This window comes from Haliotis cracherodii, unplaced genomic scaffold (assembly GCF_022045235.1).
Source record: "Haliotis cracherodii isolate W230 unplaced genomic scaffold, xgHalCrac1.p SCAF_4, whole genome shotgun sequence".
Classification (NCBI taxonomy): Eukaryota; Metazoa; Mollusca; class Gastropoda; order Lepetellida; family Haliotidae; genus Haliotis; species Haliotis cracherodii.
Window position 1 is genome coordinate 29,386,216 of NW_027266297.1, and position 13,677 is coordinate 29,399,892.

A 13,677-nucleotide genomic window follows, 5' to 3' on the forward strand; every position below is an offset into this window, starting at 1 on the left:
TTTGCATTGAATTTATGTCGTTATACATACTCATTTAGCTCCATTTGATATATATTTATGTCGTTCAAATATTATGCAGTATTTTGTTCGCTCACAGTTTCGGTAAAGCTGCTAAATATTTTTTTTTGTCGCACAGTACTTTTATTGGTGTACGCTAAAAAGGGGAGAAATTTCCTGTTTTTCGACGCAGAATAAAGTCTCGGACAAAACTTAGCAGCGTCTTTTTTTCAAACCGGTTTAATGTTTACAGTTAAATTTACACCATCAGATAGGAAATTTAATATTCTACATCACTGCGTAATTTTATAGCCAGAGGTAGATCCAGTCCCGGATGAGCGCAATTCTCGCACAACCTTCTCTTTTCCGATCTTAGGATAATGTGCGTCAGAAAAATAACCTCGGCATCCAATGATTACAGTAGTGCGATATTACGTGCGCGCGTCCCTATGGCGACGGTCTTAGACTTAGACTTAGCTAAGATTTTGCTGAGACCGTTTCAAGATCCAGTCTTAGAGCGAATCTTAGCTAAGCAAAATCTTAAAAACTTAAGACAAAATTCGTGCTTAGCAAAATTTGAGCTAAGACCACTTTCATGATCCCGGGCCCTGTTCTACCCCGGATCTTTGTGTAATATATATCTATTACACTAAGGAAGCTTTTAAAACATTCCGATTAATTTTTCACTCGACCGTAGTTAGTCTTTCATTCCTGGTGGGTTATTGAAACACAGCCTTCTTAACTTGTTTTGAGTGGTATATATCATAGTTGTCTGAACAAAGTCCGAGAATGAAAAGAACTGTCATGGATGGACTGCGTCTGCGTGTTGCATGTGCAAAATAGTATTCACGTGCCGCACATTCAGCTTCTGTGGTGGAGGTTAAGATGCGTCTTTTCAAAGGTATAACGTTTTAAGGTTGTTTGAACACTGTACAACTGTAACGGCCAATTACATGTCTTATCGTTCGAGGCATTACTGCACATTGGAGACTAATTTCGCGTCCCGCAATGCGTCCCGTGTTGTAATCTGGTCTTATAATATGACAAAGTATGTTTTTTGAATATCCACCTTTTCAATGTTTTTGGAATGATGAACCATTTTATTGTCCAATGTGTGGACCCGTGAAGATCCGGAGTAGAATAGGTCTTCAGCAACCCATGCTTGTCGTAAAAGGCGAATAACGGGATCGGGTGGTCAGGCTCGCTGACTTGGTTGATGCATGTTATCGATCCAAAGGGCGTGGATTGATGCTCATGATATTAATCAATGGATTGTCTCGTCCAGGCTCGATTATTTACAGACCGCTGTCATATAGCTGGAATATTGCTGAGTGCGGCGTTAAACAACAAACCAACTAACCAATCCAATGTGTGAAGCCCATTTCTGGTGTCCCCCGTCGTGATATTGCTGGAATATTGCTAAAAGTGGTGCAAAACCATACTCACTCACTCACTCACTCACTCTTGTTTCAGGAGGGGGCACGGGTGGCCCAGTCGTCTAAGGCGCCGCGATTCGCTGTGCAGAGTTGCGTCCCTTGGGCACGCTAGAAACCTATGATTGTGGGTTCGAATCCCGGTTCGCCCCGATTATGTTTCTAGGTTTGTCAGCACCATACCCGTGCTCGTGGGTTTCACCGAGGTGGTAAACGTCTGAGACCCGCATCACTTCGGGCTTTCCTCCCACATTAAGCTGACACGCCGTGATATGACTTGAATACTGTTAAAAACGGCGTTAAACCCAACTCACTCACTCACTCACTCAATCACTCACTCTTGTTTCAGGAAGGGCTGGATTTCTGATGTTTGGTTTGGCCATATCAGCAGTATGCACACTGCTCTTCCTACACTACAGGATTACAGTACCAAAGAAGGCCACAGATGACCAACGGATTTCTGTTGTTCTTACATTTCCATACTTGCTTGACCCAACATGGAACAGTCCTGGGTACTCCACTCTCAGTCTCAGTCAGAAGGAGGCTCGAGCGGAGGAATATATTACAGGCCTTTCCAGAACCTTGATACATCCGCACATACATGAAGTCCACCTTCTTTACGACCAAGATTTACTGCCTGATCACGTTAATAAGAAACTTTCAAGTGTTTCTATCCAACAGAAACTGTTTTTCCACTATTTACAAAACACCAGGCAAGCGCTTTCGACTTTCCGATTTGCATTTGAGAAACTTCAAGGTCGATTGGTGATGGTGACCCAAGCAGACGTTTACCCAGAACGAGGATTCGACCTCATTGACATTGAAAGATTGAAATCGGAGAGGTTAATGTATGCATTGACTCGTCACGGCAGACTAGAAGAGTCATGTGACATGTCAGGTGACTTCTGTGACGAGGGACGAAAATTTGTCGGATCTCATGACACATATATTTTTGTCCCACAAGGACGTCTAACAGCATCCGCCATTGACTCCCTGACGACAGACACCATGGCGTGGGGCATTGACTTGGTGATTACGTGGGTGTTCCAGAATGTTCTGAGCTACCGTGTTCTTAACCCTTGTAAGGTCGTATTCGTTTACCATATCCACTGCACATACATCAGGAATACTGGAAGACAAAGAGTGAATACCGTCAACACGACAGGGTGGATACCGCCCACATCGGACTTGTACTGAAATGTTATAATACGTATTCGTTCAACATACATGGGCGCCACTCGTCATTATAAGTTCATTATTTTAATGAGATTGTACATGACCGATTATCAGACGTGTCTTATCTCCATTCTATTGTGAAAAATAGCCTCCGTTTTCAGCTCTGTTCGAATGACGTGATTCCAATCAAATTGGTTCCGTGAGCGAGAGACATCCTGTTAAAGATATCGACGTCACTTCCTGGTCCAAGGGCAGTTTGCTTACTAGAATGCTGATATAATATCCGAAGTAGACACAATTTTTGGATAACGACTTCTTTAATACTGTAAAGACGACGTTTCGGTATAGTCTTGTTTGACAACGGTATAAGGATCTATACCGAAACGTTGCCTTTACAGTATTAAGGTAGTTGTTATCCATAAATCCGTCAACTTCTAAGTAATGCCTATAAAACAATTGATATAATATACTAGATAATCGCGGATGGTACTAATCGCAGTTGGTTGAATTGATCACGATTATGCATTATAACACGAGATCATATCAGAAAGAATAAAACGTCACATCTCACGCTGATTGACTGGTTGTGATTGTGCTTCTTGAAGTTTTTCGAATTTTGTTTAACGCCTCACTGAAGAGTATTCTACCTGTTTGACGGCGGTCTGGAAATAATCGAGTCTGGATTGATATAACGAGCATTGATGCATGCAATTGGGACACGATGATATGCATCAACCAGGTCAGCGAGCATGGCCACCCGATCCCGTTAGTCGACTCTTTCGACAAGAAAAGTCGCCTTTTACGGCAAGCATGGGTTGCTGAAGACCTATTCTGACCAGGATCTTCACTGTCGGCTTTGAACAGCTGACAAACCTAGAAACATAATCGGGGCGAACCGGGATTAGAATCCACAATCATAGCATACAGGCGTGCCCAAGGGACGCAACTCTGCACAGCGAATTGCGGCGCCTTAGACGACTGGGCCACCTGTGCCCCCTTTTATCCGTCGGGAGGAATATCCAACAATTTGAATCTTCAAAAACAATATTTGTTGTCAAATACAAACCTCGATCCCCAGTGTAATGTATCTGCATTTTATTATATATTATTTATCATATTGAAAAGAGGTTAACAAAACACTAGATAATCGAGGATGAAATTGTTTTAAATTTAGTGAAATTATCTATGTGTGGCCAAAATGTCCTTGACTGTCATAAATATAGTTCTAATACACAGTAAACTACGATAAAAGCGAACTCAAACGGACCACACATTTTAGTTCGTTATAAGCATATATACAGCCGGGACAAAAAAAAAAGTACGTTATATCAGTCAGTTCGTTGTATTCGTATGTTCGTTACAAACGTAGTTTACTGTATATGCAATCCTAGTCAGTTCGTTATAAACGTGTTCGTTATAAACGAAGTTTACTGCATGTTTTTCTTATCTACATTCTTAAAGGTCAATGTGCATAAATAGCCTCAGGATGTAGCCATTGTCGATGTTGCCACATCTGAAGGCAATATTCGAGAAAGAACAGATAATTCCTCAATCCCGATGAAACGCATGTGCACAGTGCGTACACTAAGGCAATTTCAGAAAAGAAACAAGACACAATGTTACATAGGAAAGAGCAATGTGTCCTTTATTCATGAACATTATAGAAACTGCTGTTATTGCAGCGGTATTTTGTTTCGTGAATGGAATGTGACAGGGTTTCACTTCACTGCCAAAAGATCTATATCGTAATTATGTCAATGCATTGCAACAATTAATAACAAAACACTGAAAAAGCACTACCCGTGGCACAAATTATGCAGGAAATGAATAAAACATATAAATAAAAACTACTCTGCAGTATATCCGCAGAGAATGGTATTCAAAACAAATTATAAAATGAGCAACGATCACACAATTTCCCCGAAAGACATGTATAAACGTCTAAACAGTGAATTTCAAAATGTACGGTAAAGTTGGTTTGTACTGTATGAAGAATATCTTGGCCATCCATTCACTATTAAAGGATTTCGGTGCCGCTGTTACTGGAACCAAATGTCTCGCAACCCTTGTAGACATATTGTCTCACGTCGCTTTTAGCAATATTCCAGCCAATCAGATCCACTAATAAACATCACACACTGAACCCAAGTGAGGAATCAAACGTAGGAGGTCGCCCTGTCGACCATGTTGTTTCTTAGCTTTCGAGCTATAAATATTCTTAAATAAATAAACTGTCATTGTAAGGATGTGGCGTTGTTCTAACGCAAAGGCAATAACTCTTCAAAGCCCACTGATGGTGTCCTCTGCCGTGATATAGCAGACTATTGCTAAAAGCGGCGTAAAACCATACTCACTTCCTCTCTTAGGATCTAGACAATATCTAGTCAGCAAGAGTTCTCAATGGCCCTCTGATCAACATCTGTATACTGGAATTGGTGTACTTCTTTTCCAGTGGAAGTCCAGAACCCTCGACGATCCTTCGAACCATATTGTTCAGCCGGTTTACCCCAGCAGGGGACGGTTTGAACCATTCCGCCATCGTCGTTGGGTTGGGACAGAGGTAAAACGGGCAAGTACCTTCAACATATCTGCCCCTGCTGTCTCTGAAGGTCTTGTAAAGCCTTACCAAACACCGGTTAGAAGGCACCGTGTTGTCAACATGTACCACAGGAAAGGGGGACTTGTTCAACATGACACATTCCCTACCGGAAGTATCCACCTGCAGTTCTATATCCCTCCACAACAGATCACCGTGTTCTCGAACATTCTTCACAACATTCCCAAAATTGATATTGACCATCAACCAGATCGTATTCAACAGAACATCAGGATTATAATCTCCCAGTCTCTGGATGCGGAACAACACGTCTATGTCCTGCTCGGAGAGGAATACGGTCTTATTGGGCAGCATTCCTTTACCCTGCTGGATGAGCCAGGACTGTTTGTCCTTTAGTTTGGTCCTGCTGTTCTCGAATATCTTGTCCCGGGTGATGCAGAAGCTGTAGCCGCAGAACTTGAGATGTCTCTCGAGGCTGGACTGCATGTTCTTCAAGTAAGAAGGCTCATACTCCTCCCCGTTGTCCTTTCGGATGTCCCAGAAAAATGTTCCTAGAACACTGTCCAGGTCTGCTGGTGGCAAGTCGTGCATCGGAATGGTAATTCCTTGAGATACTAGATACTCCTGAAATATACATAGAACAAAGTCAGTTTGAGGTTAAATTGCTTAAGCCACAGGAATTTGAAATCCAATTTCCTTATCCTGCTGTCTGCTTGAACATGAACTTTAAACTATATAACACAGTCTTCATAACTGGAGGTATATTGGAATTGTATGTAGTTCAAGCCTGCACAAGTGGACTCACAAACGGAAATCCGGTGCTTTCACAGACGCAGGCATTCAGTGGATGTGTTTCTGTGGAGCTCCTAACTAAGGTAAAGGAATACAACAATCTAAAACGAACATGCAACAGCGTGCATTTGATCTCAGGTCTCCCCTCCATGGAGGGTATTTAAGTCAAATAGTCTTCATATTGTAACAATAAGTGAAGGTACTTTAGGGTTGTTGTTTTTAACCAATGAAGTGACAAAGAGGCATTTGTGATTTAGCAAATATTTTAGGACCATAGATGGATCTTTTAAGGCATATTGGATCGGAAACATAAAAGTCCTGCGTTGGTGCTTTCCGACACATGTATCACAGAACACTCATCTCCATCGTCTTGATTCTGTGTTCAGTCTATGTCATGATATTGATGATCTGATCTGTTAGCTCGGACCAGTTTTGTTCATGTTTGTTTGTTAAGGCATCCAAAGAGATTCCCAGCATTATTTTATGTGACAATCCCATCGTGTTTGCCTTACTTTCATGACCATGTTTGGTATTTGGAATCACTGATTTTACTTATCGTGAATAGTCAACGCACGATTAAGTAAGGATAAGATCAATGGAAAACAACTTCTTTATTACAATTAGGCAACCCGCTTGATAACGGTGTCAGAACCTACACTGAAACTTCGCTCCTAATTGTTATAAAGTAGTTGTTCATCCATATATCTTATCCTTACTTAGTCTTCCAACTTCAAAGAAGTCACGCATGATTATCAAAAATTTCCAAACCAACAAACAAACCTGAAATAGTTTGACGTGTCCCCGGGTTTTCCTTGAAGTGTGTTTGTTCATGTCCTCAGTCAATGATGCCTCTAGCAATTGCCCCACAGCATCACCGTCCAGAAGACAAGAGTTATCTACCCCTCCTTCCTGGATAAGTCTCTCTACTTCTAAGTCTCCTTCCCCATTTGTTTCGAGGTCCTCGTCTTGGGGGTTGATTATAAGGAATGGGACGCCTTCTTCCTTCACAATGATTGGCATGTCTTCCGTAACGATGGAAGACTTGTCACAGGGGCCTCCGGATTGTGAGGAGGGGAGTCGGGAATGTGTTGAGGAGCTGGATAACGCAGAGACAGGGAAGGAGGCGTTGGTGCTTGCATTAGAAGACCCTGGTGACTCTGTGAGACAAAAGTATAATGGTGAGTTGAGGAGTTTGGTCTGACCCCGCGCTGCAATTCACTGTACAGAGTTGCGTCCCTTGTGCGTGCCAGGAGGGTTTGAATTCCAGATTCGTCTTGATCATACTTCTTGTTTTTTAACACTATCTTTGTGATCGTGGGTTTTAACATTGTGGTAAATGTCGAAGACCTGCATCAGCTCGGGCTTTGCTCCCACATCAAGCTTTCATGCAGTGTTATTGGAGCACTGTTCGAAGTAGCGTTAAACCCTAACTCACTCAATAAGACCTGAATCACTCTGGGCCTTCATCCCGACACGCTGTTATATACATACAGTTCAAAGTCGCCCATGAAGATCTGGGTCAGAATAGGTCTTCAGCAACCCATGCTTGCCGCAAAAGGCGACTAACGGGATTGGGTGGTCAGGCTCGCTGACTTGGTTGGTGCCTGTCATCGTATCCCAATTTCGTGGATCGATGCTCATGATTTCAATCACTAATCAATGTCTGGTCCAGACTCGATTATTTGCATGCCGCCGTTATATAGCTGGAATATTGCCGAGTGCGGCATTAGACAACAAACAAATAAACTGTTCAAAACGGCATTCAAACCAAACTCACTCACTCAGTAATTTGGGGAGGGAAGCCCAAAATAACAGCTTTCACATAACATATTTCACAAGCAAAATGAACGTGCAGTGTAAGTTGTTGATAGACCAAGGATCATAATCAGGGTGACTCTGGGATTTGAACCCAATGGATCCCGGCACGCTTAATGGACGAAATTGTGAACACATGTGCAGCTCTCATGGTCGCATACAGTACAGTCCCAGTTGATGTGACAGAATACATACCCTTAACTCTCTTGCTCCCTGTCTCCATGTGACTCTCAGGCGTGGCCCTCCTCTTCCCAGCTCTTGAACCATCACCAGATCCATCACAGTGATCCATCCCCTCACAATCTGTTATTGAGGGAATCACCTGTTGCCATGGACCATGTGGACCAGATGGTCCATCACGTACAAATTTGGAAGTAAACATTTGGACGGGGACAGCTTCTGGAGCTGCTTGAGGATGAGGATGTTTGTGGCGTCTTTGTACAACTGACACCGATTCTACTGGGCTGTATCTTTGATTATAGTTCGTTACTCTAGATCCTGACACGGACTGGTTGGTTTTTGAAGGAAAAGGGTTATTCGAGCTTGTATTGTGGTCCCCTAGTCTGTTAAATGACCCTCCGGTCTGAAACACTGGTCCAGGTTGGCTTCTGTCCCGCTGGATCGGTTTACCCGAGTCCCTAGACATTTGCCCATTGTCCTCGTGTATAATCCTCGCCTTCCATGGAGGACCGCTGTCTTCCGCCCTCTGTGGACTCCTGTTATTTCTCCTGACTGTTCTGAATGCCTTGGTGCAGTAGCTCTCGCTGATGACATCCCCCGAGTTCTGGACCAGTTCACTGAGAACGTATCTCTCCTTCTTGCTGTTGTCGATTTCAAGCGATAAGTAGCCGCACAGTTCAACAGCCTGGTCAAAAACAAGATACTGGCGACACAGCTTCTGCATGGCATCAATGAAAGAATGGAAGAACGCCTTGGAGTACTGTCGGTCCATCGCCATTTCCTGCAACAAGAGACTGACATTTACACTGAAAGTGACTCGTTTCAGACATTTCTAAATCACACCCACTTGATCTGGGTTTCCTTTCAAAACAAGCAATAAACAAAGCTAATTTGAGGCGGCAAATCTTCTCAATCTGTTTATCGGAGATGGATGGGCACATTATGGTATTTTAAAAGCTGGGCGTGTCTTGTTATACGGACAACTGGGCCTCTTCATGTTTTACTAATAGCTGGATTGTCTGGTCCAGACTCGACTATTTGTAGCTAGAATATTTCCGAGTGCGGCGTTGAAGACCAAACTCACAAACAAACAAACTAATAGCTGGGACGTCATGTTATACAGTACGCCGGGTTCAATGTCATCGTCAGGTAATGTCGAGTCTCAGCTTACAGACAGCTTATTAATGTCTGTTTCTACACTTCCCGGTATGACCTGCCTCCACAGTATCTCGAAATGCATGAGAGACCTATCTCAATTATATTATTATACTACTGTTATACTACTGTTATACTACTGTTGGCAATTACAACAAAAATAAAAGTTTAATTGAAATTTAAAGGTTGGTAGGGTATTTTACACATTATTTTAATATTTTCATTTAATTTAACTGTTAGTTTGACTATTGCCACTGCAGTAGCAGTTTACTGTCATTCCTAATAGAGCAGCAGCTGTAATACAGCAGTAGTAGTAGCAGTAGTTTGTTTGTTTGATTGTTTGTTTAACGCTGCACTCAGCAATATTGCGGCTGTATGACGGCGGTCTGAAAAATAATCGAGTGTGGACCAGACAATCGAGTGATTGACAACATGAGCATCGATCCAAGAATGGGGATACGATGACATGCATCAACCAAGTCAGCGAGCCTGACCACCCCATCCCGTTCCAATGGGTTGCTGAAGACCTATTCTTCACCGGATCTTCACTGGTCGGTGGTAGTAGTAGTAGTAGTAGTAGTAGTAGTAGTAGTAGGCTGTAGTAGTAGTTTGTTTGTTTGTTGTTTAACGCCGCACTCAGCAATATTCCAGCTATATGACGGCGGTCTGTAAATACTCGAGTGTGGACCAGACAATCCAGTGATTGATATCATGAGCATCGATACATGCAATTGGGATCGATGACATGTATCAACCAAGTCAGCGAGCCTGACCACCAGATCCCGTTAGTCGCCTTTTACCACAAACATAGTCGCCTTTTACGGCAAGCGTGGGTTGCTGAAGACCTATTCTATCCCGGAATCTTCACGGGTCTGTAGTAGTAGTAGTCAGTAGTAGTACCTAGTAGTCAGTAGGAGTAGTAGTATCATTATCAATCGAGTTAATATACTAATATATAGTCATATGTTTGGCTTCCAAACACTATTTATGGACACTTTATCAATAGTGATAATACTTATACTTAATATTGTTGTGTTTTTTTATTGTACAATATTCAGTAAGTGGAGCATTATTTATCTTACCATCGATAAGTACCCATTCAATATATCAATACATGTATGACTAAGTAAAATAGATATATGACTGATGTTATCGTGGCTAGCTCTGCATGATGTGATAACAAACAATAAGCTCTGCACCTCCTGGTGTGTATAGTACCTCGCTTCAGACGAATGGCTAGCCTGACCATATACTTTCATATACTGTGAATTTTATGCTGACCTGACGTGTTCAGAACCATACACATTCGCTATGTTTGTCTTACAACACCAACTGATCGCTACCTTGACGTGCCTCGTCTCACTATAATTATAGCGGCGGCCATATTTGAGACACGTCCGCTGAGAAATCGATTGTTTCGAAATCGCCTAATTTCAGTGCCGCAAATCACTGATATGACCAATAATATTCTCTTCCACGTGAGATCTGGTATAAACTGTTCAAAACTTACCTGATTTCGCTTTTTCGGAAACGCTATTTCACATTCGCAGTCAAATAAACAAACACCAGTATCGACGGGTCGAATGTCTCAAGTGTATCTCACTAACAACAACCCAGTTCTCGCTGGCTCCTATCTAGGTCAGCGAGATAAATAAGGAGTTGTCTCCCTTTGGCTGTCTCGCGAGACATTCCCGCAGAAGGGATCGCTTTTCAAAAGGCGAGATATGGCATTCGGTTCATTTTGGTAATAAATGACGTTAGCAAATAATAGAAAGTATCGTTTCAATAAATGTGTATCAACTTCAAACCTGGTTGTTGAGAGAGAGTTCTTTATGACATATATCAGATGACAAACCTACACGTAAGGAGATAGGTCCAAAAGGTCCACGTGCAATAACGCACGACCCTTTGACAGGCACTTTTCGCACGAGATGTCCGTGCTCGCGAATAGATTACTTAAATCCACCTGCACGGTGTAAAATTGGCGAAAGATTAGTACATTTAGAATTTTAGGATATTCATATTTATATTATAGAATCCTGTTTAGGAGGCTGGCATGTATTTGAAGTAAAAATGTGTGTTTTATATCTTAATAAGTCAAGATGTGTCTCCGTGTTGGCATCGTTTCACTATTCTCATCATATTTCTGTATGAGAGGGGGCGGTCGGGTAGCCTAGTGGTTAAAGCGTTCGCTCGTCACGGTGAAGACCCCGGTTCGAATCCCGACATGGGTACAAATGGATGTGTGAAGCCCATTTCTGGTGTTCCCCGCCGTGATATTGCTGGACTATTGCTAAAAAGGGCGTAAAACCAAACTCACTCACTCACTCTATATGAGAGGAATGTTTGATGTTTGTGGATGAGGGAGCCCTTTCATCGAAAGCATGTCTCTTTATTCTCGAGTTTCAATGTGTGTTTTAGCGACCGATTCAGGACAAACATTGCCAGAATGAAACTTTTATTCAAGAGGCTAATTACCATGTATCCGTGGTAGGTATATGTCTCGAATAATTTCATTGCCATTATATAAGACCCTATAATCCCAGTTGTTAACCCTTATCACCAGTGTATTGAATATTTTCTGTCAGCCAACATGAACGAGTTCTGCAACTATGTGACTTCTCATTAATATTACCTGTGTTCATATATGTAACTTAATCCCTACGTGTCAGATGACATTAGCTGTATTACCCTTGTTCCAAGGACAGAGAATGATGTATCGTACCCTAAGCCCAGCTAGGATTAAGCCACTTTGAATAGTGTTTCTTGTACATCTGCACTATTTTAATACTGGGCCACAAATGTGGGAAAGTCTTATCATCCAATATCATTTTTAAAATGAAATTCGCGAAAAAAGGAGTCAGTGATTTATAAAAGCGATATCTACAATGTAGATCTCACCCAAGCGATATTCCCTGTGGGAACCAGTTTTGGATGATAAATTTACATATAGCGGCGTGTCTCTGCCATCTCTCTAAATATATTTGAGGTGGGGATACGGGCGGAGGTCTTACCCAAGCGGGTGACAATAGCTTCCGAAGCATATAAGTGTACAGAAGGGCTCATTAAAGCTGTTCTGGCCAAGCTTAGCTGTGCATTCACCTAACTGTGAAGTGTGTACAAATAGTGTGTACCATGTTCCGAGAAAACGGGGCATTTTGCATACCACACGTAATTGATTTCATAGGTTACATGGTGTCCACGTGTAGCTTTATTCACTGATAATTTAACTTATGGGTGAGTGAGCGAACGCTTTAATCACTAGGCTACCCGACCGCCCCTTTAACTTATGAGCAGACCCGTGAATATCCGGGTTAGAATAGGTCTTCAGCAAACCATGCTTGTCCTTAGAGGCGACTGTGCTTGTTGTAAGAGGCGACTAACGGGATCGGGTGGTCAGGCTCGCTGACCTGGTTGATGCATGTCATCGTATCCCAGTTGCGTGGATCGATGCTCCTGATGTCAATCACTGGATTGTCTGTTTCGCACTCGACTATTTACAGACTGTCGTCACATAGCAGAAATATTGCTGTGTGCGACGTTAAACAACAAACTTTTGAGCATACGTATTTGCTAGTGCGGTTAGAGACTCATCTTGCCTCGGGAAGATGTTAGAGACAATGCATAATGTATAATTATAATGTATATGTAAAGTAACTTGTTACATATACCAAAAGAGAAAAGAAGGGCTGGCATGTTTCGTGGACACCGTAATTTACACAATTCTACAATATATCAGTTTGTCCAACTAATAAACCAAGAGGGTTAGAAACGTTCTTCCTTTCTGTTTAAAGTTATTTTGAAGAGCAGTTATTAAAAAATAAAGACATGGCAGGAGTGAAAAGGTGTATACACTATTTTCGTTTTACTGTGAAAGTTGGGTGCACGGGTGGCCCAGTCGTCTTAGGTGCCGCGATTCGCCAGGAACCTGTGATTGTGGGTTCGAATCCCGATTCGCCCAGATTGTGTTTCTAGGTTTGTCAGCACCATACCCGTGTTCGTGGGTTTCACCAAAGTGGTAATCGTCTGAGACCTGCATCGCTTCGGGCTTTCCTCCCACATTAAGCTGACACGCCGCGATATAACTAGAATACTGTTAAAAGCGTCGTTAAACCCAACTGGTCTAATGGTAGAGCGTCCGACCGGAGAGCGGAAGGTCCGGGGTTCGATCCCGGCCGCGTCATACCAAAAGACGTTTAAAGATGCTACTTGTTGTTACCCTGTCTGGCGCTCAGCATTAAGGGGCTAAAACAAGGACTGGTCGGCTCGGAGTCAGTATACTGTGTCTGAGTTGGGTATTCATGTTAAAGTGCTGCATGGTATCTCAGTGAGCTAGCACTATCAATCGGCATCAGCCTAGTACAAGCAGCCACACACGTGCATGCATGTCGCTATATAAGTGCAATATTCTTGGACGCGACGTTAAACCCCATTTCACCTCACCGGAATGTCCAAGTAATCATATTCAACGCCACACGTGTCTTTAACCAATGCAGATAAAGCGTTGCTGAACAATAACGAAATTGGAATCCTCATCCTGTCTCGCTTGTATTAGTATCGTAAGCAAAATGC

General features: G+C 42.5%; 2 protein-coding genes across 2 annotated transcripts; one reads left to right on the forward strand and one right to left on the reverse strand.

The window, feature by feature from the left end:
- The first annotated feature begins 882 nt into the window (after positions 1–882).
- LOC139479971 (uncharacterized) lies at positions 883–2,627 on the forward strand. Its single transcript, XM_071262924.1, has 2 exons — positions 883–898; positions 1,780–2,627. The coding sequence occupies exons 1-2, from the start codon at positions 883–885 to the stop codon at positions 2,625–2,627; spliced, it is 864 nt and encodes a 287-aa protein (XP_071119025.1).
- A 1,635-nt stretch (positions 2,628–4,262) lies between these two features.
- On the reverse strand, positions 4,263–10,700 carry LOC139479802 (uncharacterized). Its single transcript, XM_071262681.1, has 4 exons — positions 10,616–10,700; positions 7,966–8,731; positions 6,736–7,112; positions 4,263–5,787 (listed from the first exon to the last, which is right to left on the reverse strand). The coding sequence occupies exons 2-4, from the start codon at positions 8,726–8,728 to the stop codon at positions 4,987–4,989; spliced, it is 1,941 nt and encodes a 646-aa protein (XP_071118782.1). The 5' UTR covers positions 8,729–8,731; positions 10,616–10,700; the 3' UTR covers positions 4,263–4,986.
- Positions 10,701–13,677: the final 2,977 nt, after the last annotated feature.

What these genes read in the sequence shown, in the direction of transcription:
- LOC139479802 (XM_071262681.1), bottom strand. Translation starts at nt 8,728, where the DNA reads ATGGCGATGGACCGACAGTACTCCAAGGCGTTCTTCCATTCTTTCATT. An exon ending in AGGGAGCAAGAGAGTTAAGG is followed by an intron (nt 7,113 to 7,965) that starts GTATGTATTCTG and finishes TTTGTCTCACAG; the next exon opens with AGTCACCAGGGTCTTCTAAT. An exon ending in GACACGTCAAACTATTTCAG is followed by an intron (nt 5,788 to 6,735) that starts GTTTGTTTGTTG and finishes TGTATATTTCAG; the next exon opens with GAGTATCTAGTATCTCAAGG.